Source organism: Pantherophis guttatus, chromosome 5, assembly GCF_059756535.1.
Source record: "Pantherophis guttatus breed Tessera chromosome 5, ASM5975653v1, whole genome shotgun sequence".
Classification (NCBI taxonomy): Eukaryota; Metazoa; Chordata; class Lepidosauria; order Squamata; family Colubridae; genus Pantherophis; species Pantherophis guttatus.
In genome coordinates, this window is record NC_142067.1 from 16,329,491 (window position 1) to 16,353,114 (window position 23,624).

A 23,624-nucleotide genomic window follows, 5' to 3' on the forward strand; every position below is an offset into this window, starting at 1 on the left:
CTACCGGTTCGCCCCTTATCAGGCAAATTGGTAACGGAGGCGGTGGGAGGTTCCGCCCACTCACCCAGATGTCTTTACACATGCACAAAAGCGTTGCGAGTGTGCGCACGCCCACGAGTGAACCAGTAGCGATGGGATTTGAATCCCACTACTGGCCCATGCGCGGCAGAGGCCCAAAGACTATCTGGCAGGTGGGAGATGCGCGCGTGAGCAGCGGAGCTGAACTGCGCCACAGCTCACGTGTCATCAGAGAGGGCGCTGCGTGCCTCCTCTGGCACACATGCCATAGGTTCGCCATCACGGATCTAGGATTTCATCTTCTCTTAGCGAGTGAGGAAGCAGCTGCTTTGATCAGGGATCTTTCGGTCTAAAATGACATCAATTTGAGTTCCTCAGTTCTACAAAATCTTCTGTAGGAGGTTTGGAGGAAGAGGTGTTATTTAGACCATTTTGAACTGAAGGAAAGGGTTAGGATTAAAATTAAGGTTAGGGGTGGACATATAAAGATAGATTATTCTCCTTAAAATTTGTGCCTATGTTTTGAAAATTTTAACTCTTGCGTGCCTTTATCCAAATTCAAGGCCCGGGGGCCCGATGCGGCCCACAGGATGCTTAGATTTGGCCCACGGGCTGCCCTGGAAACAGCAAAGGCCCAGCCCATGGTGCCTCTGCCAGCAAAAACTGGTGACCTTCCAAGCTCCATTTCTGCTGGCAGAGGGTTGCAGGAGGCTATCGCAGCCGAAAATGGAGCTCACAAGGGCCACAAGCAGCCCTCCAGAGTTCCTTTTTCGCTGGCAATGGTTGCGGGAAGCTGTCACAGCTGAAAACGGAGCTTGGAAGCTGGTTTTCGCTGGCAGAGCACTCAGGCCACCATAGGAGCCACCCTGGCCCCTCAAAGTCAAACAAAACCCTGATGCGGCCCTCAATGAACTCGAGTTTGACACCCCTGCCTTTGTTCAAGAAACATCATGTTTACTTTCTTGAGATTTAAAAAAGAAAAATCTCCAACAACAATAAAAGATTCTTGTAGCCTAAAGTTTAGTTTGAATAGTTTTTGTATGTGTCCAAGAGAGCACTATGATGTATGGAAATATCTAAGTAAAGTTCTGTCATAATCATTCCCAATCAGAAATAACTAACAGCTCCCAATCTCTTGATACTCCCTTTTTACTAGCTAATGAAAAATGGCTTTAAGCACAAGCCGCCTTGCCAAAAGTTTTTGCCTAGAGCTTGCAGGGTGGAATAAAGAAAAAAAAAATGTGTCTGGTAATAGAACGGAAATTGAACGTCATGTGAAACCCCCTTTTAACTTGCAAAATATTAATATTGCCAACCTCACTTTTCTTTGCCCTCTGTAGCGTTTCCTTTTGCTTTCTTTGTGGAGGTTAACAGCAAAACGCTTACAATTATTCATATTGCTTTCTCCATCCCGATGCATTCTTATTTGAGGATAGTGTCTTCTCTTATTGGCTTTTTTTTTTTTAGAAGTTTTAATAGGATTTAAAAATTAAGAGACATTATTTTCTGTATTTTAGCATTCTTCCATTTGGTTATCAGCTTTTCATGGTTTTTTTAAAGCAAAAGGATAATCCGTAGGATGGGGGAAAGACAGAGGGTGTGAAGAAATGGGGAGTCTCTGCAGAGTAACTTGGTATTGGTCTTCTTTTAGACAGAGGTACCCATCATTCTAGACCATTGGTCATGCTGGTTGGAATTCATAGACTCCAATGATTTTAGGAGATTGAAGGTTAAAACATATGAGGAACAGTTGTAGGAAGTTTGGACAGTTTGGCTGCCTCAGGAATTCTGGGAGTTGAAGTCCACAGGTTGTAAAAGAGCCACATTTGCCCACCCCTGATCTAGTTCAATGAAAAGAAAGACTAGGGATGACATGATAGCAGTTTTCCAATATCTAAGTGGTTGCCATAAAGAAGAAGGAGTCAACCTATTCCCCAAAGGACCTGAGGGCAGGACAAGAAGCAATGGATGGAAACAATCAGGGAGAGAAGCAACCTAGAACTAAGGAGAAATTTCCTGACAGTTATGACAATTAATTAGTAGAACGACTTGCCTTCAGAGGTTGGAGGATGCTCCAATACTGGAAGTTTTTAAGAAGAGATTGGACAACCATTTGTCTGAAATGGTATAGGGTTTCCTGCTTGAGCAGGGGGTTGGGCTAGAAGGCCTCTAAGGTCCCTTCGAACTCTGTTATTCTGTTAAAATATCTGAAGCAATCTGGGTAGCTGACTTTAAAACAACACTGCCCACTATAACAATAAAAGGAGGATGAAAAGCAGAGTTAAAGGCATTAAAATACCCAGTAAATAAAGAAAGAACAGTTGCAGCCCAAAAGCAGGAGGAGGAAACCTTTCAATTTTTCTTCTTTAAAATAATAGTTGTGCCACTAGAAGAAAAGCAGAAAATGTTTGCTTTTAGAATGTGTATTCTATTATGAGCTGTTACAGTTTGGCAAAAAAAAAAATATCTAATGGTCTGCTAGGTTTGCTCATGATTTTAAGATTTGACACACTGTCTTTAATAGTGCCATACTCATTGCACTCAAACAAATAAAATCTGTGTATGGAAACTACTGTGTATGGCATTTTTAAACACTTGGCTTTTCACGCAGGTCATGGATGGATGGATGGATGGATGGATGGATGGATGGATGGATGGGCGCACCCTGTGAATTTCTAGCAATATGGACATATGACCCCTGGTGACGTGATGGTTAGAATGTAGTATTGCAGATTAACTCTGCCCCCTGCCAGGAGTTTGGTCCTGACTGGCTCAAGGTTGACTCGGCCTTCCATCCTTTTGAGATCGGTAACATGAGGACCCAGATTGTTGGCGGCTATATGATGACATTGATAAACCACTTAGAGAGCGCTGTAAAGCTCTACGAAGCGGTATATAGGTATAAGTGCTATTGCTATTGCCAAACATCTATGGAGATTCTTAGTCATCCAGGTCATGGTTGTCTCAAAGGTGCTTTTTCAAAAGGCAACTGGACTGGGTTTTTTTTTTTTTCCCTTGAGAAAGAAGAAGAAAACATTTTCCTTCTCATCCAAGAAGCTTCATCAGTTGTGTTGGTAGGGGGACAGAATGATAGTTCTGATAGGAAGGTGGGCTGGAGATGGAAAGATTGTATTTCTGTGCAGTCAGCAGTTAGAGTGCAGTTAGCACTCTCTCTGAGAACTGTTGAGCCCACTTGGGGGTTTATCTGGGCCCTCAGGGTCACCTTAAATCAAGGTCCAATTGGTTGTGGAATCTTTTTGGAATAGCTGAAAGGGCTGTGTTGTAGACTGGAGTAGGTGGTGTCCTATTCTTCCACCACATGGTTGTCCCAAAACGTGCTTTTTCAAGAAGCAACTGGACTTCCTTATTTTTCTTTGAAGATGTTTCGCTTCTCATCCAAGAAGCTTCTATTGCTATTGCTGTTGCCATTTTGTCGCTGAACTGTGGCTGCTCTTTTTTCTTCCTGTAATACTGTTATTAATTCTGTAAGGTCTCCCAGAGATGTTTGGAATGGGGCAGCCTAGAAATTTAATAAGTAAATAAATAAATAAAAACACATACGATGAGGGAGGGAAATTGCAGGAAGCTGTAGAAAGTAAATGATTGCATCCATAGTGCCCTTGAAATAGCCTTAGGCTATAATGTAATTTAATTTGATTTACTATAATGCCCTAGCAGTGGTGGGTTCCAAAATTTTTTATTACCAGTTGTGTGGGTGTGGCTTGGTGGGTGTGGCAGGGGAAGGATACTGTAAAATCTTCATTCCCTCCCCAATCCAGGGGAAGGTTACTGCAAAATCCCCATTTCCTCCCGATCAGCTGGGACTTGGGAGGCAGAGAATAGATGGGGGTGGGGCCAGTCAGAATTTTTACTACCGGTTGTCCAAACTACTCAAAATTGCCGCTACCGGTTCTCCAGAACTGGTCAGAACCTGCTGAAATCCACCTCTGTGCCCTAGCCTTTGTTGTATCATAGTCTGTAGGGGGGAAAGTGCATTTGAAGACAGAGACTGGTCTTTTCTTCCCATAGGTCTGTGAGTCTCAACCCAACGGTTTGAGGTTGGTAGGTCATAAATGCAACATCTGTGTAGTGTTCAGAAGACTACCATTTTCAGTCCACAGCATCATGGATTTCTTGAGACCTACTGCTCATTAGAGTAAAATGTCAGCTATGCCAAGAATATCAGCTATTTCTGAGATTAGAATGCAGTACTGCAGGGCTAACTCACTGCTCACTCCAGTAGTTCGATTCTGAGCTGCTCAAGGTTGACTCGGCCTTCCATCCTTCCGAGGTTGGTAAAATGAGGACCCAGATTGTTGGGGGCAATATGCTGACTCTGTAAACCTGTTAGAGGGGGCTGTAAGTAATGTGAAGTGGTATATAAGTCTTAAGTGCTGTTACTATTGAGGGGGTATATGCTGGTAATAAAAAACAGTGAAATGGCAGAGTTAAGAAAATATGGCTTTGATTCAGAAATAAGCAACTTGTTCAAAGAATGAAGGCTTTGTAGATCAGCACTTGACCAGTTGAGAATTTGTCTAACTGGGCAAAATAATGACCACATATCTTTATTTAATTAACTACAAAAACAACAATTTTAATTACAAAAATAACCAATTTTTTGTAGTATTTTTGCAATACTACAGAATAGCATTTATCGCTTGGCACCCTCATGCTATGTTAGACTGCAACTCTAATCATTACCAATCAGCACAGTCTTCCAGAAACTTCATGCAGCACCATGCCAGATTTCATGGCAGCCTTTAGCTAGAGTAAACAAGGACCTTAAAAAGCAATCAGCTCAGTGAAACAAAGCACAACTGCCTATGTGTTGAGAGAAAAATAGCATATTGAATGCATTCATTTGCCATAGATACGGTAGACTTGCTGATAGGGTCTTAGATCTTAGACAGTTGTGTTGTCTGCCATTATGTGTGATATTTTTCCAGAGCCCTTGCATCTAACAGCCCAAGGTCATTAGAAGAAGCTAGACAAATACATCTTAAATAGAAAAAAAACATATTGGACAGAAGCACAAGGCAGACGTTTTTCGAGATAATTTCAGAGTTATGATGGCCTGCTTTTTAACAATAGCTTATAAAAACTGCACTTGCTTTTAATCCAAGAAGTTGAAATCCTAAACAGAGCTATTAATTGACCCACTAAATACAAGACTGAGCTATGTGTAAAATTCCATTTGGGAATTGTTGGGATTTTCCTCTCTTCAGTTGCTTGCACAAGAATTTACTAATTCATTTCGGACTCGTGATGGAGAGTCTGCCAGGTATGCCTGCGTCATACTCTTTAAGTGTTTGGCTGTTCTTTTTCCTCAGGATAAATAACTGTTTTATCCTGTAAAACAGTTTCTATCTAAGGACTTCTTGCTTTGACAATGACACGAAATATTCCATTTCATGATTCCTGTGATTCCTGTGGAATACTAATAGACGCAATACTGAACTGATCAATCCTTTGTTCTCCATATATTTTGAGTCTTCAACTCCTCAAATTTGTAGTTAATACAGCTATTTGTTAAATTTGCTGGGGATGCTAGAAGTTATTATAAGCATACTAAATTTCTGAAGGTTTAGGAAGATTGTGTGAAATTATGAGGACTGGCTATAAATAAAATAAATGAGAGCCAGTTTGTGCCATGATGGCGAACCTATGGCACACGTGCCAGAGGTGGCACGCAGAGCCCTCTCTGTTGGCACGCGCACTGTCGCCCCAGGTCAGTTCTTCATGGTGCCTCTTTCATGAGCTTCTGTTTCACTGCAAACAACGAAACAGAAGCTCACGAAAGAAAAAGATCTTACCTCTTGCCACGCTGCCGGTGTTGGGATGCCCCCTTCCCGCCGGCCAGCTGGTCTTCGGGTCTCTGCTGCGCATGCACGCATGTCTGCACAGACATATCTGTGCATGCACATGTCACCACATGTGTACATGCATGCACAAATGTTTGGAGCATGCATGCATGAATGTCGGCATATGCATGTGCGAATGTCAGCGCGTGCATGCACCTTTCAGTTTGGGCATGTGCGCGTGCAGTTTTGCCACTTGGTGTCTAAAAGGTTTGCCATCACTGGTCTAGTGATTAAAGCACTAGGCCAGTGATGGCTAACCTTTTTGCCGTCGCGTGCCAAAAGTGGGGGGGAGGGGGGGTTGCGGGTGCATGTGTCCACATCCATAATTCAATGAGCCCCACCCTCCCGTGCATGTGCACATGACCCCCTTCACACTTCCCCCTGCTTTTGGCACGCGATGGCACAGTGGGCCTGATAGGCCCGTTTTTCTCCCTCCCCAGGCTCCAGAGGCTTTCTAGGAGCCTGGGGAGGGAAAAAACAGCCTTCCCCATCCCCCCGGAGGCCTTCTGAAGGCTGGAAACAGCCAGTTTCTCGACTTCCAGTGGGACCGGAAGGCCTGAAAATCAGTTGGCCAGTGTGCGCATGCGTACTGGAGCTGAGCTAGGGCAACACTTGCGTGCCCACCAATATGGCTCCGCGTGCCACCTGTGGCACCCGTGCCATAGGTTCGCCATCACGGCACTAGGCTAATAAGCAGGAGATGGTGAGTTCTAGTCTTGTCTTGGCCATGAAAGCCAGGTGGATGAATTTGGCCCAATCACTCACTCTCAGCCCAACCTATCTCACAGGGTTGTTGTGGGGAAATCAGGAGGAGAAAGGTGCATTATTTTTGACTACTTATGATGATGATGATTCACACATAAAAACAAAGCTGTGAGCGGACGAATGTGTTTTAAATAACTTATTCTTAACTCAGAAACCCTTGTATAATTACTACCAGAAATTATATTTCAGGGTATGATATGCTTTAGAAAAATCTATACTTTGCTTGATAAGCAGAACAACCTAATATAAAACGAAACCCCCAGATATGTCACTAGAGCAGCTGAATGGAGCTTCCTTTGGACGTTAAAAACTGTCTCCTTTTTTCATGGTATACCAAACAGTTTGTCTTCTTTGTCTTGAAGAACACTCTTTGTGGGAGAGAGAATACTGCTCAGCTGAGTTCAGCCAAAGTGCAACCTGATTGTACGGTAGGATTCCAAAATCACAGAGCCACTTGCTCTTTCTTGTTCAAAAAGATAATTCATTCCTCTTTTTCTTGTTTTTTTTTTATCACAAATCCTTGCTGCCATGAAAAGCGATTGATGATCTTTGGGACTTCAAGCCCGGTACTTTGAAACATACCAAAAGTTCTTCGTGTAATTTATCTTAATACAATCCTTGTAATAACCCTGGATGCTTGATCTTAACGGAAGATGAGATGAAGATTTGCCTAAGGCTGTAATCTGCCTCAGATAATACCTACTAGTCTATCAGTGTATATTTCCCATCTTGGGACTGACCTAAAATTGTAAACTTCAAGGCTGAAACATCTGGTTTCGTTATTAGACTTTGTTATTCCTTTTCTATTTGATTTGTTCTAAAAACTTGCTTGATGAAGATTTTAGAAGGAGTCTAAAGCTTCAGTACTCCTTGGGGCTGTTTTTTGTTAGGCCTAGTAAATTCCTGTTCACTCAACTCTGGACTTTATAGGGCTTCTTCATTATGACTATGAAGACTTTGTACACTCTCTCATCCGCTTTGAGGAGAGAAGGACGCTCCAAGCTAAAATATATCTCTCATTTGCCATCACGTTCTCTATATCTAGGGTTTATCTTTATGGCTTGTGTGGGTAAACCTTTGTACCGATTTTACTGAATCCAGAATTGCACAGTAGTCTCAAGTTCAAGGCTGCTGGGCATCGTACCATTACAAACAGCAGTGCTGATCTGGCTGGATGCCTGGACATGTTCATTCATGAAATCCTGTTGAAACCATCGCTTCCAATTATATTCTTTCGGTATAACAGATACGCTTGCATGCTTTCTGCTCTTGTTTCATAAGCCACCAAACAGTTATTTCATGGGTCAGTGGCGCTCTGTGTAGAGACCGTAAATATGAAATCACTTTTCTACTGACATATTTTTAAAGGGAGGGGGGAAATTTGTAATACACAAGATTTTTGCACAATGAGATCATTGGAATCTATTTTGCTTTGCTTTGCTTTGTGGAACGTAGAAAACAGAATTGTAGCATAAGAAGGAGCCAATAAATCCAAATTCCTAATTGGAACAAGAAGCCACTGAAAGCACCTGTAGTATCCTCTATGCCAGTGTTTCTCAACCTTAGTAACTTTAAGATATATGGACTTTAACTCCCAGAAAGTCCCAGCCATCTCTGAATTGATGAACTGAAGTCCACACATCTTAAAAGTTCCCAAGGTTGAGAAACGTTGCTCAGAGCTGTGTTAGAATGCAGTACTGCAGGCTAACTCACTGGTCACTCCAGGAGTTCGATTCTCACTGGCTCAAGGTTGATTCAATCTCCCATCCTTCCGAGGTCAGTAAAATGAGGACCTAGATTGTTGGGGGAAATATGCTGACTCTGTAGGTCGAGAGGGCTGTAAAGCAGTATAAAACAGTTTATAAGTCTTAAGTGCTATTGTTGTTGCTAATAAGAGCCAAGGTGCCGCAGTGGTTAGAGTGCAGTACTGCAGCAGAGGTGGTCTTCAACAGGTTCTGACTAGTTCTGGAGAACTGGTAGCGGAAATTTTGAGTAGTTTGGAGAACCGGTAGTAAAAATTCTGGCTGGTTCTGCCCCCATCTATTCTCTGCCTCCCAAGTCCCAGCTGATTGGGAGGGAATGGAGATTTTATAGTATCCTTCCCCTGCCACACCACCAAGCCACGCCCACCAAGCCATGCCATGCCATGCCATGCCATGCCATGACTACCAAGCCACATCCACAGAACCGGTAGTAAAAAAAATTGAAACCCACCACTGTACTGCAGGCTACTTCAGCTGACCTCTAGCTGCAGTTCGGCAGTTCAGATCTCTCTGGCTCAAGGTTGACTCAGCCTTCCATCCTTCCGAGGTAGGTAAAACGAGGACCCAGATCGTTGGGGGCAATATGCTGACTCTGTAAACTGCTTAGAGAGAGCTGTAAAAGCACTATGAAGCGGTATATAAGTCTAAGTGTTATTGCTATTGCTATTTGGACACTTTCAAAAGGTAGGGATCCCATAATCATGTTGGATAATTGCTTTCAAGTAAAGTTAATTTATTTATCCACTAACCCATCTTATTCTTCCTGATTGCAAATGGAGCAGGATAGTGGACATCTCCCTTCAATTCAGCTCTCTGCTCCTTTTTTCCCCCCACTTCCCATGTTGAGAGTGAGAAGAAGGACAAGCTCAAAACAGTTCGGGAACAAAATGATCCAGTTTTAAAGAAGATAAAAGCACTGCTCTGTTGGATCAGATCTTGTTCAAAACAAAATTTCAAAGTGACCCTGGCCTTAATTTTTTTTTTCTCTGACTGTGGGGATCATCTGGGTGGAATAGTACTTGCAATTTTTTTCCATTATGCATCTGTCAAGAAAATGGTCAGCGACTGATTTGAAGAGGAAAAAAGAATTAAACATGATTAAAGGCGGCATCTTAACAATTGTAAAGCATTCAGATCTGAGCACCATATCACTACCATCTTTCTTCTTAAAACTATAATTCCTAAACAAAAAAATAAACTGACAGATGAAATGCATCAAAAATAATTTCTTACTCATTTTTTAAAAAATAATATTACTATCTTAGAAATTTCACCCTTTGTCTAATCTTCTGCCTTCCATCTGAATTGGGCTTTTATTGTTGCAGGATCCAACCTGGGTATTATTATTGTGCCCCCAAACCATTATAATTTGAGGTGGGGGCGTTGCACCAATATGTTGGAAAGCACTAGGTCAGTAATGGTTAGCCTTTCTGGTGCCGAGTGCCTAAAGCGCACACGTGTGCATGCCTGAACCCCCAAAATGCAATGCGAGCGCCCCCCACACATCACCCTGCCCCCGCACATGCACGCTCGCCCCCCTGCACATGCGCCCCGTTTTGGCTTCCAGGTTGGTGCAGGAAGCTTTCCAGGTCCAAAACAGGGAGTGGGGGGCCTTGCATGGCACCCCTATGCCCCATGGTGCGGGCAACCGAAATGGAGTAGAAAGGTAGGGCGCGCTGCGGGTGAACCTGCGGAGATTGGGGAAGGCATGGGCAGCAGAGATAGAGTAGAAAGTAGGGCACGCTGGGGGTGATCCTGCGGAGATCGGGAAAGGCATGGGCAGCCGAAATGGAGTAGAAAGGTAGGGTGCGCTGGGGGGGGGGAACCTGCAGAGATCGGGGAAGGCCCTGCTTCCTGTGCATGCGCGGCAGAGACCTGAAGACCAGCTGACTGGAGGGAGGTGTGCATTGGGCTGGGGCGACGGCTGGTGTGCCCGCAGAAAGGGCTCTGCGTGCCACAGGTTTGCCATCACAGCACTAGGTTGAAAAAGGATACATAATATTGGCATTTCCACATGGAAACCACCTTTATCCAGTCTATTGAAAGCATTTTTGCAATCCGGTATGTGAATGTCTTCCTTCCTGTTGACTTCAAAATGTTGTCAACAAATAGAGACAATCATGAGCTGGCCAATGAATCTTCCAATTTATCAGTGAGACGATGCAAAAATCATAACTTGGTTGATGACTCTCTGCCTGAGCAACAATAGCCCCCGAAATAATAGTGTGTTCAATTAGCGACCATTTGAAATTGCAACATATTTTGAAAATGGGACATAGGACCCAGATTCAGAGTTCCAATATCTGCACGTTTCATCCCCTGCCATGGTCAGGTGACCATATTTTTGCAGTGCCTCACAGTCACATGACTGCAATTTATGACATTTTTGTTGGGAGACCAGCGATTACTTCCAGTTTTTAGCAAAAACTGCCCCATAGTGAATAATGGGTTAGCTTAATGATGTGGCATCCATTTTATGACCACGGTGTCCACTTTACTGCCACAAAAATGGTTGCAAAATTGGGCTTGTTCCCATAATGACCCGCTTTATGATTGTTGCGACTTAACAATTGAAATTGTAAGCTCAGTTATAGCCGTAAATCAAGGACTGCCTAAAAAAGTCCCTTCAAACAAATTGTCATCTGCAATTCTCTTCCTAAAGAGTTTCTGACAAGCAAAGTCAATGAGGGAACCTAGATTCATTCAACAAGTGCATGTTTACCTTAACAACTGTAGCGATTCACTTAGCACAGATGGCAAAAAAGGTTGTAATATGGGGCACGACTCACTTAACAGCTGCCTGGGTTGAATTTTGGTTGTTAGTCGAGCTATAATGTAAGTAAGATAAACTATCACACAGGTGTCAAATTCAAATCACTTCATGGGCAAGATTGTGATGTGTCACAACGTTTTTTGCCTTTGCGGAGCCAGAGTGGGCGTGGCCTACACCTGACGTATCCGGCCTATGAGCTGCCAGTTTAACAGGCCTGATTTATTAGGAAACTCCAAGTTCCATGTGGGACGCACAGAGAGATAACCATTTCCACAAATGGGGAAAAAACCCAAACCACATGATGCTGTGCCATTATCAAGCGAGAAACCAGTTGGCTTAGCTCTTCAAGAAGGGTACAGCCATAAGTTTCTGCACTTTGAAAACTGCCTCTTCGGTTTCATAGCACAGTTCCGCTTTTATGAACTTCTATATCGATGATGAAAGAGAAAATCCATACCATGCTTTTGTTTCTCTCAAGACCGCTTGAATTTTTTTTTTTTTTTTAAAGTATTGCTTTTAAAATTCAATTAGAGTTTTCACGGGGATGGAGACCTCACAAGGAAGACAGTTGGGATTACATTTTTCTTTTGTTTTAATTGTTTGGTGTATACATGGTGAAGAGATTTAGTTTGTGTAGTTTGTGGCAACGCTTGAACCTATAAAAAAGCGTGGAATGACAACATAAGGAACTTATTACAGGCATTTCTTTACAATTCCTGAAAGCATGGTTTTGGGTGACCGCAAAAGTTATGTGTGTTTCTTTCTCTCCCTGTTGTTTGTGTATAGGTTTCCCTTTTTAAGATGACTTAATAAGGAAACTGACTTTTATTTACTTATTTAAATTTAAAGGATTTGGATACGTCTGGATTTATTGATAAGAGATAGTTGAATTCATCACAATGTTTTAATTTATTTTTAATAACCTCCCCTATCCCTTTTAATCTTTATCAGGGTGGATAAAAATCAATGATTTTTTTTAAAAAAATCAAAAAAATCAGATTTTTTTTATTTAAATTGGATTTTTTTTATTTAAATCAGATTTTTTTTATTTTTATCAAATTTATTTTAATAAAAAACTTTCGGGGTAAAAATCTATCGTAAGATAGTTTTCTATTTAAGATACATAAATAATTTAGTTTATTCAGCATGAAATGGAGTTTAGTTATGTAGCATGAGGCTGTATATTCTGCAACACTGGGACTATCGGTGAGTCAACAGTGGGTCAAAGGAGTAGCAGAGATGACAGTTGCTCTTTAAAAATTATGATTTAAATCGAGTTGATTTAAATCAAGCCTTTTTACTAGTGATTTAAATCATGATTTAAATTGTGATTTAAATCAACTCGATTTAAATCAAATCCACCCTGGTCTTTATTCTGCAAGAAACTCTACATTCTGCTTTGTAGACAAATGCTGCATTTTAAGGGTTTCATTATTCTTGCAATTCATTGGTAACACAGTCTTCATATAACCAATACTGTGAGTGGGTATCACCAGAGTACAGGTAGTCCTCAACTTACGACCACAATTGAGCCCAAAATTCATGTTGCTAAGTGAGAAATTTGTTAAGTGAGTTTTGTCCCATTTTACGACCTTTCTTGCCCAGTTGTTAAGTGAATCACTGCGGTTTTTAAGTTAGTATATATACAATTGTTAAGTGAATCTGGTTTCCCCATTGACTTTGCTAGTCAAAAGGTTGCAGAAGGGGGTTCACATGACTCCAGGACACTGCAACCATCATAAATATGAGTCAGTTGTCAAGCATCAGAATGTAAATTGTGGGGATGCTGCAATGGTCATAAGTGTGAAAAATGGTCATAAGTCACTGTTTTCAGTGCCGTTGTAACTTTGAACAGTCACTTAGCAAACTTGTAAGTCAAGGACTACCTGTACATTAAAAACAAATTGACTATTGTTACAAAGAGGTAGAAGTGTTCAGTTATAACAGAGAAAATGTGGTCAGATGTTATTACTGAGGTAAATATTTTTAATCCAACAGTAAATTAGTCTACATTACAATGATTCTGAAATGGAGGACCTTAGGTAAATGAGAACCAGTATGTTCTGACCTAGGCTTCCCAAGAGCATGAAGCAGACTCCTTGTCCCGACAAAAACCCCTTTTTATTAAGTTACAGTGAATTCTTCTCATTCACATCCAGCAAAGTCTTTCAAGGGTGAATTTACAGTCACAGACCTTATCTGGCTTGGAGAGCTGCCAGGCCGATATCTTCAAAACTTGGCAAGGAGTCTCGGAGAGTCACAAATGAATTAAGTGAACTAATTGTCTCCTGCAAACTCCACTCCCCTGTCGCTCCTCTTTTATTCCCTCTGGGAGAGGCCATTCATCGTTCACCTGTGGCCTTACTCCCTTGTTCTTTAGCTGTTCCCTGATAACTGGCATATGGCTCTGCCTACAATGCAGAGCCTTTATCAGAACCTTCCCCAGACTCTGGGACTGGCCCATGTTCCTCCCCAACCTCCTCACTGTCCAAATCTGCTGCCAGATCCGCTGGCCGCTGGTGGGCCACAACACAGTAATAAAGAACATAGGTAGCTCAGGATTCAACAATTTGGTTATTGGTCTTTGGTTCTCTGAGACTTGCTTTTTTGCAGATGTTTCTTTACCAAGCTACGAGTGCAGTGATATGATTGCCTGGCCTGGTAATGAAACATCTGCAGGAAAAGAACTAAGCTCAGAGAACATCAAGAATCTAAAAGAATCTGTGCTTATAAAATAGTTGTGTTGCCTTTAAAGATAAGCAAGATATCGTTGGATGATCAAGAATTGTACAGAGGTGAGGGAACGAGTGATGGAAGAATTACACATGTGAAGACAGTTATTAGTAGAAGTAATTAGTAGAATTACTGTTCCATTTTCTCTGCGCAGCATAGAAATATAGCAGTGCATGGTCGCTACCACAGCTAGCGGTCTTCTAAACTAAGAGCCTCCAACCTTGGCAACTTAAAGACTTCGTAGACTTCAACTCCCAGAATTCTTTGGCTGGTTGGGGAATTCTGAAGGTTGAAGTCTACAGGTCATTAAGTTGTCAGGATTGAAGATTTCTACTCAACAGTTCCAGAGACAAGTAACGTGGAGAATTTTTTTAAAAAATGAAGTTGTTTTCATATTAAGTAAAGATACTTAACTATTTGCCTTTTTAACATCTCTGACATTTTGTGAAATTGTAAGCTAGGTAGCCCTCTACAATGTTCACTTTGTAGAGGGCTACCTCTTTTGTCACTCTACCTCTTTTGTCACTCAAAAACAAATTTAACTGTTTGAAATATTCAGCTTTAGGTAAGCTACCAGTTTGTGGTTCAGGGCCCTAAATACACACTTTTTGATGAAGTAGCAAAGACATGTTTGCATTTTCCTTGGGAACAGATAATAGGAGGATTGCAAATATTTTTAAATAAGTTCCTTAAACCCTGTGAGGATTTGGCCTCTCCAGCTGGAAAAATAATGCCTTTATATTAAGTCTAGCAAATAATTCCTAAACAAATCCTGAACACCTATTGCAAAGAAGACTCAATTATGTCCCATAATCCAAATTGATTTTTATTTCCATACATGTACACTTTATATATTGCATTTAAGAGCAGTACTTTAATCTTAGGAATTTTCCCCTCAGATCGTTACGAGATCCTAAGCACCCTTATAAAATATCCTCAGTGTTTATGGTCTTTGCTCATTTGGCTTGCCAAGTGCTTATCTTCCAAATATGAGTGATATTTATGATGTCTACATGATTATATAAAACTTTGCTTCAGGCAATTTTCTTGCCCTAATATCCTACATTTAGCACTGAAATACATGAAATGCATCAATGTTCAAACACTAAAGTCTAATTACTGTGAAATAACTGCAGCCCAGGGAGCTTCGTTTTACAGTGTTTTTCTCTTTAAATATTCATAAGCATTTGTTTTTTTAGGAAAAAGTCTCAGCTGTATAAATATAGAAGTTGGGGACAGATGGGATGATTAAGACTCCATTCAAAAGGTTTCCTGGTAATAAATATAGTAGAAGCAGTCATAATATTTTAAAAGCAAATACTTATTTAGTCATGCCACTGAATGTACGTATTTTAAGAAATCGGTGATGCATGTTTTCTATTCAAGAAATCCACTTTTTTGGAAGTTAAATGTGATCTTGTGGGATTGTGGCAGAGCACAAATGGAATGAACGAATGAACGAACGAACGAACGAACGAATGAATGAATGAATGAATGAATGAATGAAATTAAGTCCTTATAGGTATAGTCAGTGTCATTATACTGTAGATATGGTGCTTAGATCTGCAATGCCAGCCTCTGTGACATACATAATGATATTCAAATATAATTCATGCGAGTGTCATCCTGATGTATATATTATACAGTATGCAATTCTTGTAATTTGTGTAATGAATTCTTGGGTGCACATGACAATTGGAGCTGAGATTGTTGTTGCTAAGCAATCGGATCATAAAGTATGACATATGATTGCTTAACTTAGCAACAGCAAACCTGGGTACCGGTTGTTCCAGTTGCTGACCTAACTCCAAGATGCTTGGGGTATTTGGGGTATTCACTAAGGTTTGGGAAGCACTGCTATAGTGGGTATCTATGTAGATGCAGTTGAAATAATTGTGCTGGCTGCAATTGTTTTTAAATAACCATGATACTATATAGCAAGCAACAATTGAAATGTTGAATATAATATTATTTGAATATGATATTATTAATACCACTGACAAGTGTCTTGTAGAGTTTGTAGAGAAGCATACTTCATCCTACTCAGGTTATAATTAAATTGGAACATTTCTGTGTCCATAATAAGCGGGGATTGAGATTTATATAAAATATTTCTTAGCTGGATTGTGATTTCTGTACTTAACAGGCACCCCTGAAATTGTTTCATTTAATAGGTCCACTGGGGTTAATTTGACTATTTGACCATTTCTGGAATTAGTGTTTTAAATGTGAAAACTACTGAACGACTTCAAAATATACCTACCATTGAAATAATGATTTTTTTGGTTTGATATTTCAGATCCAGAATGCGGATGATGTTTTAATAGCACCACTTGAGAAATTTCGCAAAGAGCAAATACGTGCAGCAAAGGTAAGTTGTTAAGGAATGCTACTGTTTTTACTTTATTGTTGCATCATTGCTACATCTCTTAAATTCAAAGTCAAAGTATGCACATTCTCCTGGATTAATGACTGGGTGGGTGGGGGCGCAAGGGTCTCCATCTTGGCAACTTGACAACTTGTGGACTTCAATTCCCAGAATTCTTCAGCCAGCATGGTGGAATTCTGGGAACTGAAGTCCACAAGAAGTAAAGTTGCCAAGGTTGGAGACTTAGGGCATTCTTGTTCTAAGAAGGCCTTCATTGATTGGTTGGTTTTTGTGTGATCTTGTAATCTGTACAGACTTTTGGTGGCTAATGTCATAAAAATTACAATAGCTACAAAATTTTAAAAATGCAAAAAAAACAACAACCCATAATGATAGCAATGCAAATAATGAGCCAACATTGATACTAATTTGTTACCTACTTATTCAGTTATAGTGACTGATAAATCATTACTCAGGTGGCTCAGTGACTAAAAACACTGAGCTTGTTGATCAGAAAGGTCAGCAGTTTGGCCGTTTGAATCCCTAGTACAGGTCTCCTGCGTGACCAGGGGGTTGGACTAGATGACCTCCAAGGTCCTTTCCAACTCTGTTACTGTTACCTGTAAAGTGACAATAGCATGCTTTTGGAGGTCTTTGGAGGTCTTCGGTTGTAATGAGAATTTTTAAAATTGCATTAATGCAGTATTGCATTAACTACTCTCCTATCTCTGATGCGTATGTCATGTGCTAAAGAAATTTATGACTCTGAGAACTAAGGGTTTCACACTACTCATATCTTCAAGATTTATTATAAACTGCAGTAAGATGTAAAAGAGATTAGGCTTCTATTTTTAACATAGCTTACTCTCCATTGAGCTAGTCATGTGTAGTATATGCTGGCATCTTCTTCCTTCAGCGAACTGAGATGGTCTGGTCTGGTCTGTCTGTAGGATGGAGAGAATAAATAGGCTAGAGAGATTTTGTAATGTTGGGGGTCTTATGTAACTCGAAAATGGTTTGCGAGAGTTATTAAATTGATAAATATGGGGAAGATAAAGTTGTATTTATGATTAATCAGTCTTCCTATCTTATGTATTAAGTCTAAGCTAGCTAATGATTTCCTGTCTTGAAATTCAGAATAGAGCTGGAAGGGACTTTGGAGATCTTCTAGTCCAACCCACTGTTCAAGCAGGAGACCCTATAACATTTCAGACAAGTGGCTGTCAAGTCTCTTCTTAAAAACCTCCTACTTTTATGCGGGTAATCTTCCACTTACAACCACAATTGAGCCCCCAATTTCTGTTGCTAACCAGGACAGTTGTTAAGCGAGTTTTGACCTATTTTATGACCTTTCTTTCCACGGCTGTTAAGTGAATCACTGCAGTTGTTAAGTCAGTAACACAATTGTAAAGTGAATCTGACACTCCCATTGACTTTGCTTGTCAGAAGGTCGTAAAAGGTGATCCCATGATCCCATGTCATAAATACATGCCAGTTGCCAACTGGATATTGATCATGTGCCTAAGGGGATGTTGCAACGGTCGTAAGTGGGAAAAACAGAAATAATTCAATTTTTTTCAGTGCCTTTGTAACTACAAACGGTCATTTAATGAATGCTTATAAGTTAAGGCTGAGCACCAAAGAATTGAGGCCTTTGAACTATGGTGCTGGAGAAGACTCCTGCGAGTCCCTTAGTCTGCAAGGCAATCAAACCGGTCAGTCCTAGAGGAGATCAACCCTGACTGCTCTTTAGAAGGCCAGATCCTGAAGATGAAACTCAAATACTTTGGCCATCTAATGAGAAGGAAGGACTCACTGGAGAAGAGCCTAATGCTGGGAAAGACTGAGGGCAAAAGAAGAAGGGGACGACAAAGAATGAGGTGGCTGGATGGAGTCACTGAAGCAGTAGCCGTGATCTTAAATGGACTCCAGAGGATGGTAGAGGATAGGAAGTCCTGGAGGAACGTTGTCCATAGGGTTGCGATGGGTTGGACACGACTTTGCAACTAACAACAACAAAGTTGAGGGCTATCTATACTCCATTTTTCAGACCCTTCATCTTTTGCTCATGCTGGCTGGAAGTTAATGGAAACTGTAATTCAAAATAGGTGAAGAATAGTAGTATATGACACCTTTTTGTTAACCTCATTGAATCTCTTGCCTTCTCCTACCGTTAGCAAATCCCAATATGCATTGGGTAGCCTGGCAATCAAGTTTATCAGAGCTAGAAAATATGGGGGAAGGGGAAGAATGACCTCTATCTTTTATATTCCCCAACTGTAGGGAGAGAAAAAAAGTAGAGTGAGCTAACTGGGAAAGGATTCCAGGCATCTAGGCACTTTCCTTATTTGGTCAATGTGGTTAGCTGGATCCCAGCTGGTAATGTTGTTGAAATCATGGATTACTGCGATGTCTGCTTTTAGGGCCCAGCTCCCTCGTGGCTCAGCCTTATCCATTCTGAATAGTATTTAGCAATATTTGTTCAAGTGCTCCTTGGCCTCTTTGCAACAATCTGCATCACATCAAAGAAGATGGAGGAGCAAACGCTGATGTTTTTTAAGACATTAATGAAGACTTCTTTGCTCTTCGCCTCCCCTCTTCCGCCCAGCGCTGCATTCCTTCTGCTTTGCTATTCCTTTTGGCACAGAAAGAAACAAATCTGTTTGTTGTTCTGTTGATTTGGCTCCGTATCTATATCTTGAATTAACAATACCTCACATTTCCACGGCATTTCAGAGTCTCCCAGACCTTCAAGCTATAAGATCTTGTTGCAATTCCTGAAACATCCCTATAAACGTAATGCCATATGGTACCTGCCTATCCGTTACTAGCTTGCTGTTGCGTAATTATGGTTCGCCACACAGTCAGATGTTCAAACTGGATTTGGCATTTTTATAGCTATCGAGTCTTTCCCAAGAACCTGGGATGGCAGATGTGGGTGTTTGATGGTGTTATAGATATCGTCGCAGGGGATGGAAGCTGTTCCAAGTAAAGCCGCCATTTGCAATTGACTGATGGTCAATTGGTGATGGTGACGGATGGTGAAGTTGTCAATGCCAATGGTGTTCACGTAGTGCTCCAGTTATTTTGGGCTTGCACCAGAAGCACCTATTACTATTGGTAGTACCTTAGCTTTCTTTTGCCACAGTCATTCTAATTCTATTTGTGGATCTTTATATTTTGTTGTTTTCTCCAGCTCTTTCTCTTCTATTCTGCTGTCTCCAAGCACTTCCGTGTCCACAATCTAGACTCTTTTGTCTTTCTTATCAACAATTGTTGTTGTTGTTGTTGTTATCATCATTGGTCACACAGTCAGCCAGATGTTTGGACTGCATTTGGCATTTTTGTCCTCCAATCAAGTCTTTCCCAAGCACCCGAAGTTTGATGTGATAGGTAGATGTTGATGTTTGGTGGTGGTAGAGGTATGATGGCAGAATGTAAGCTGTTCCCATTAAAACTGCCTTTTGCAATTGACCGATGGTGAATTTGTCGCTGCCAATGGGTGTTCAAGTATTATTGTTGTTGTTGTTGTTGTTGTTATTATTATTAAAAGTTTTTTTAAAAAATCAAACAAACATATAATACATCAGTCTTTTTGTATGCTATCTCAGTGTTTCTTCGGTGACTTCTTCTTTTTGTTAGTCCTCCTCTTCTTATTTTTTCCTTAATACATCCCATTTCTCTATTTCCCCCAAATTACATATATTTAATGTAGCTTTCTCCTTTTTGCTTATCAAATTCTTTATATCTCTTTTCTATCCAATCATAAAATTTTCCCATATCTTAAAATATTCCATATCCTCTCTCTCTTTAATCATTAAGGTTAATCTAATCATCTCTGCGCAGTCGAAAATTTTTCTAATTACTTCCCCTTCTAAAGGGATTTTCTCTGCTTTCAATCTTTGTGCAAATACTATTCTTGCTGCAGTTATATGTATAATCAAATATACATTTTCTTTACTAATTTTCTCTAGTAGGATACTAGATATTTGATTATTATTATTATTATTATTATGGTTTGGTGAAATCTACTTACCTTCCCTACTGGTTCGGAAGTGCGTGTGCCATGCGTGTGCAACACGTATGATTTTGGTTGCACAGAGGGTCCAAAACAGGTTACTTCCTGGTTAAAACCAGGAAGTAATGACATCCGGGCAGGTGGGCGGAGCCTTATGCTGCCACCGCTACCAGCTTTCCGAACCACTCACCGCCACTGCTACTGGTTCTCCCGAACCGGTGCGAACCGGTAGCATTTCACCTCTGGTTTGTTGAACAGCCAGATGTTTAGACTGCATTTGCCATTTTTGTCCACTTATTGAATCCTATGATTATTATTATTTCCTATTCACCCTTCTCCTATGAGACAGTTTTGAGAAACAATTATGCTATTAGAATCTTTGGAGAGCAACAATTAAAAAAAACTTGCTAGAACAAAGTAATTTGTACAGCTGGGAGAACTCTTTTGGTCTCTAATTCACCCTCCTATTTGCTATAAAAATTCAGAGATAGAAGAAGAATGATTTGCAGTGACTCTATGCCAACCACGGAAGAAGGGCTTTTTTTCTTACGTACTGTAGGTAACTGAGAACTTCTATAACATGCTCACATGCCTGCCTGTAAAGAATAAAGCGATTTTGCCAAATTATTTTGAGTAGTAGATACTTTAGTCTCAAGGCAAATAACTGAAGCTTTCTTTTCCCGTTCTGTTCCCTGTTCTTTCAATATGGTGTCTTTTTAAATCAGGAGACTGAGGGAAAGAGATAGTCTGTTGTTTTTTAACAATTATTATTTTATACTGTAAGTCACTTTTAAAGCTTTCCAGACTGAAGAGCAAGATATACCAGTAAGTGCTGTAAATAATTAGTTTCAGCCTGGTCTGGTACAATACAAATAGTTTGGCTGTTAAAATAATATGATTTTTTTAAAAAATAAAAAAAGTGTTCTGATGAAAGAATGCAGTGAAGAAAATTGATTTCTATATTCTCAATTTGCAGTTCAATTTAGTTTAATTTTTTAAAAAAAACCTCTCACTATGTAGTGCTTTCCATAAAGCTTAACACACATAAATGTTGGCTGTGCTTTAATGCTACAGCCTTAGGTTCATTGTTCTACATAACCCTTGACCAAAGCTGTCATCTTTGTTGTAAATCATATGCTCTTTGCAGGGTTTTTCAATCTTAGCAACTTTTAGATGTATAGACTTCAGTACCCAGAATTCTCCAGCCATCAAGACTGGCTGGTGAATCCTGGATGTTGAAATGCACACTTCTAAAAGTTGGATGTTCAGGATTCCGCATCACCAATATTGAATGAACAGGCCTTTTGTTTTTTTTTCATGCTCTTGACTAAGTTTGTCAGAGCAGTTAAACCAAAAGTTTTGAGAGACTGAAAGGTGGAGTCAAGAGAGTAATCAGCCTAGAATCATTACATTCCCATAAACAGTCTATGTCCAATACCTTGACTTCCGTTGACTCTTATCTAGCACCAATTTAGTGCTGACTATTAGGTGATTAGATTCTTGTGTATAGACATGAGCAATAAATGAACTAAACTGGAGCTTAATGTGTACTCCTGATTCTTTGGGCTTGACAAGGATAATGTTATTGAAGGAGTGCTATTGAAGATTATGGGACATTAAACACTCCCAATTTATTTCTGTGTCGTGTACCTTCAAAATGCTGGTTATAACCTTTAAAGCCTTATGTGGCACAGAACCAAATTCTTGGTGGGACCACGTTCTCCCTGAGAGTATTTGCTCATTCCACTAGATTGGATATAGTGGACCTACTCCGGGCCCCTACCCTTAAATCCCACCTAGGAACTATGCTTTTCCTGTAGCTGCCCCTGCCCTGTGGAAGTCCCTTCCTCTTAAAATCTGGTAGGATGCCACCCTCTTACCTTTCCATAAAACTATGAACAGCTGTCTTTTCCCACAAGTGATAGGACAGTGGGGTTGGAATCAAAGGATTTTGAAGTCGAAAGGGTATAATTATGGATTGGGGGCCCATTTTTTCTTGATTTTTTTTTTGTTTTGGAATTCTTTTTATTGCTTCTGTTTTTATTACTGTTGTTGGCTATCCCGAGTAGTGTATTGCAAGGTGGGCAGCCGTACAACTCTAATATATAATAAAATCAGTTACAATAGATATTTATTATGTCTTATAACATCTTACATATCTTTTAAAGGAAACAGTTGGAGTTCTGATACCTGGAGATTATGAGAAGAGTGTTCTTTTGCTTGTTGCATGATTCTGATCTTGATTTTTTTTTTTATTGCCTACCTTCTCTTGATCATCTACGGTAGAGAGGCCTTCTGTTGTTGTGTCCCAGATATGGATGTTATAGCAGTGGCTAAGCCTAAAACAATAATGTTATATCAGAATCTGACAGTAATTGCTTAGTCTACTTAACGGCTGGGTAGCCTTGATTAACCTTCAGATTAATTCATTTATTTTCCCTCCTTGTTTTCCCCATTTCTATAAACAGGAAAACATTTGTATACAATCTTTGATGATGAGCATGAGATTGTTTTCCTATAGAAAGGTTCTGGCTCAAAACGACAGGGAGAGTTATGCTGTGATGTTACTTGATAGCTGCAAGGAAAAAATTATATTTAGCAGATGCTGCATTAAATAGATGCTTTTGGTTTTCAATTCTCTCTCTCTCTCTACCCCAGAGAAAGTTAGCAAAGAGGAGTATAAATCTGCAGACACTTTATAAGATAAGTAATATTTTCCACTGTTTGTGACTTCAACCTCTTTAATTTAAGGTCATGTAAAAAAGCAAACAAAATGATCAAGGGAATGAGATACTTCACTTTGAAAAGTTAAACATTTGCTTTTGGGGGGGTTTATATAAAAGAGATGACATAATTATTTGTAGGAAAATGTGTAGAACAGTGATAGAGAACTCACTTGCTTCTCTTATAATAACTAGATGGTTTGACATGCTGTGAAATCATTTTGAAAGAGATTTAAGTCTTAAAAATAAGTAATTTTATACAGTAAATAATTAAGATGAAATTAGCTCACTCAGGAAATGCTGGTGGATCAAATCTAGTTTGAATTACTCTTTTCCAATCCAGAAATGTGTTGGGACTATAAATCCCAGAATTTCCCAAGATATTTGAGAATATTATTTGGATAAAATGATTTTTTTAAAAAAAAAATTACCTTATACTGTATAGAGTCAGAAAAAGCTTTTAAAATTTATGTGGGCTCATAAGTAACACCAGTTACCAATTACTTTAAACCAGGGGTGTCAAACTCAAGGCCCATGGGCCGTATCTGGCTTGTGGGGTCTTTAGATCCGGCCAGCGGGGTTGCCCTGGAAACAGCGAT

General features: G+C 40.1%; 1 protein-coding gene across 3 annotated transcripts in view; it reads left to right on the plus strand.

The window, feature by feature from the left end:
* Positions 1 to 23,624, plus strand: part of ARHGAP42 (Rho GTPase activating protein 42) — a 174,733-nt gene that overhangs the window by 67,329 nt on the left and 83,780 nt on the right. For all 3 annotated transcript variants that reach the window (XM_034408886.3, XM_034408895.3, XM_034408904.3), the window contains exon 4: positions 16,216 to 16,287. In XM_034408886.3, the coding sequence (XP_034264777.2) occupies positions 16,216 to 16,287 (72 nt within the window). The remainder of the gene's footprint in view (positions 1 to 16,215; positions 16,288 to 23,624) is intronic.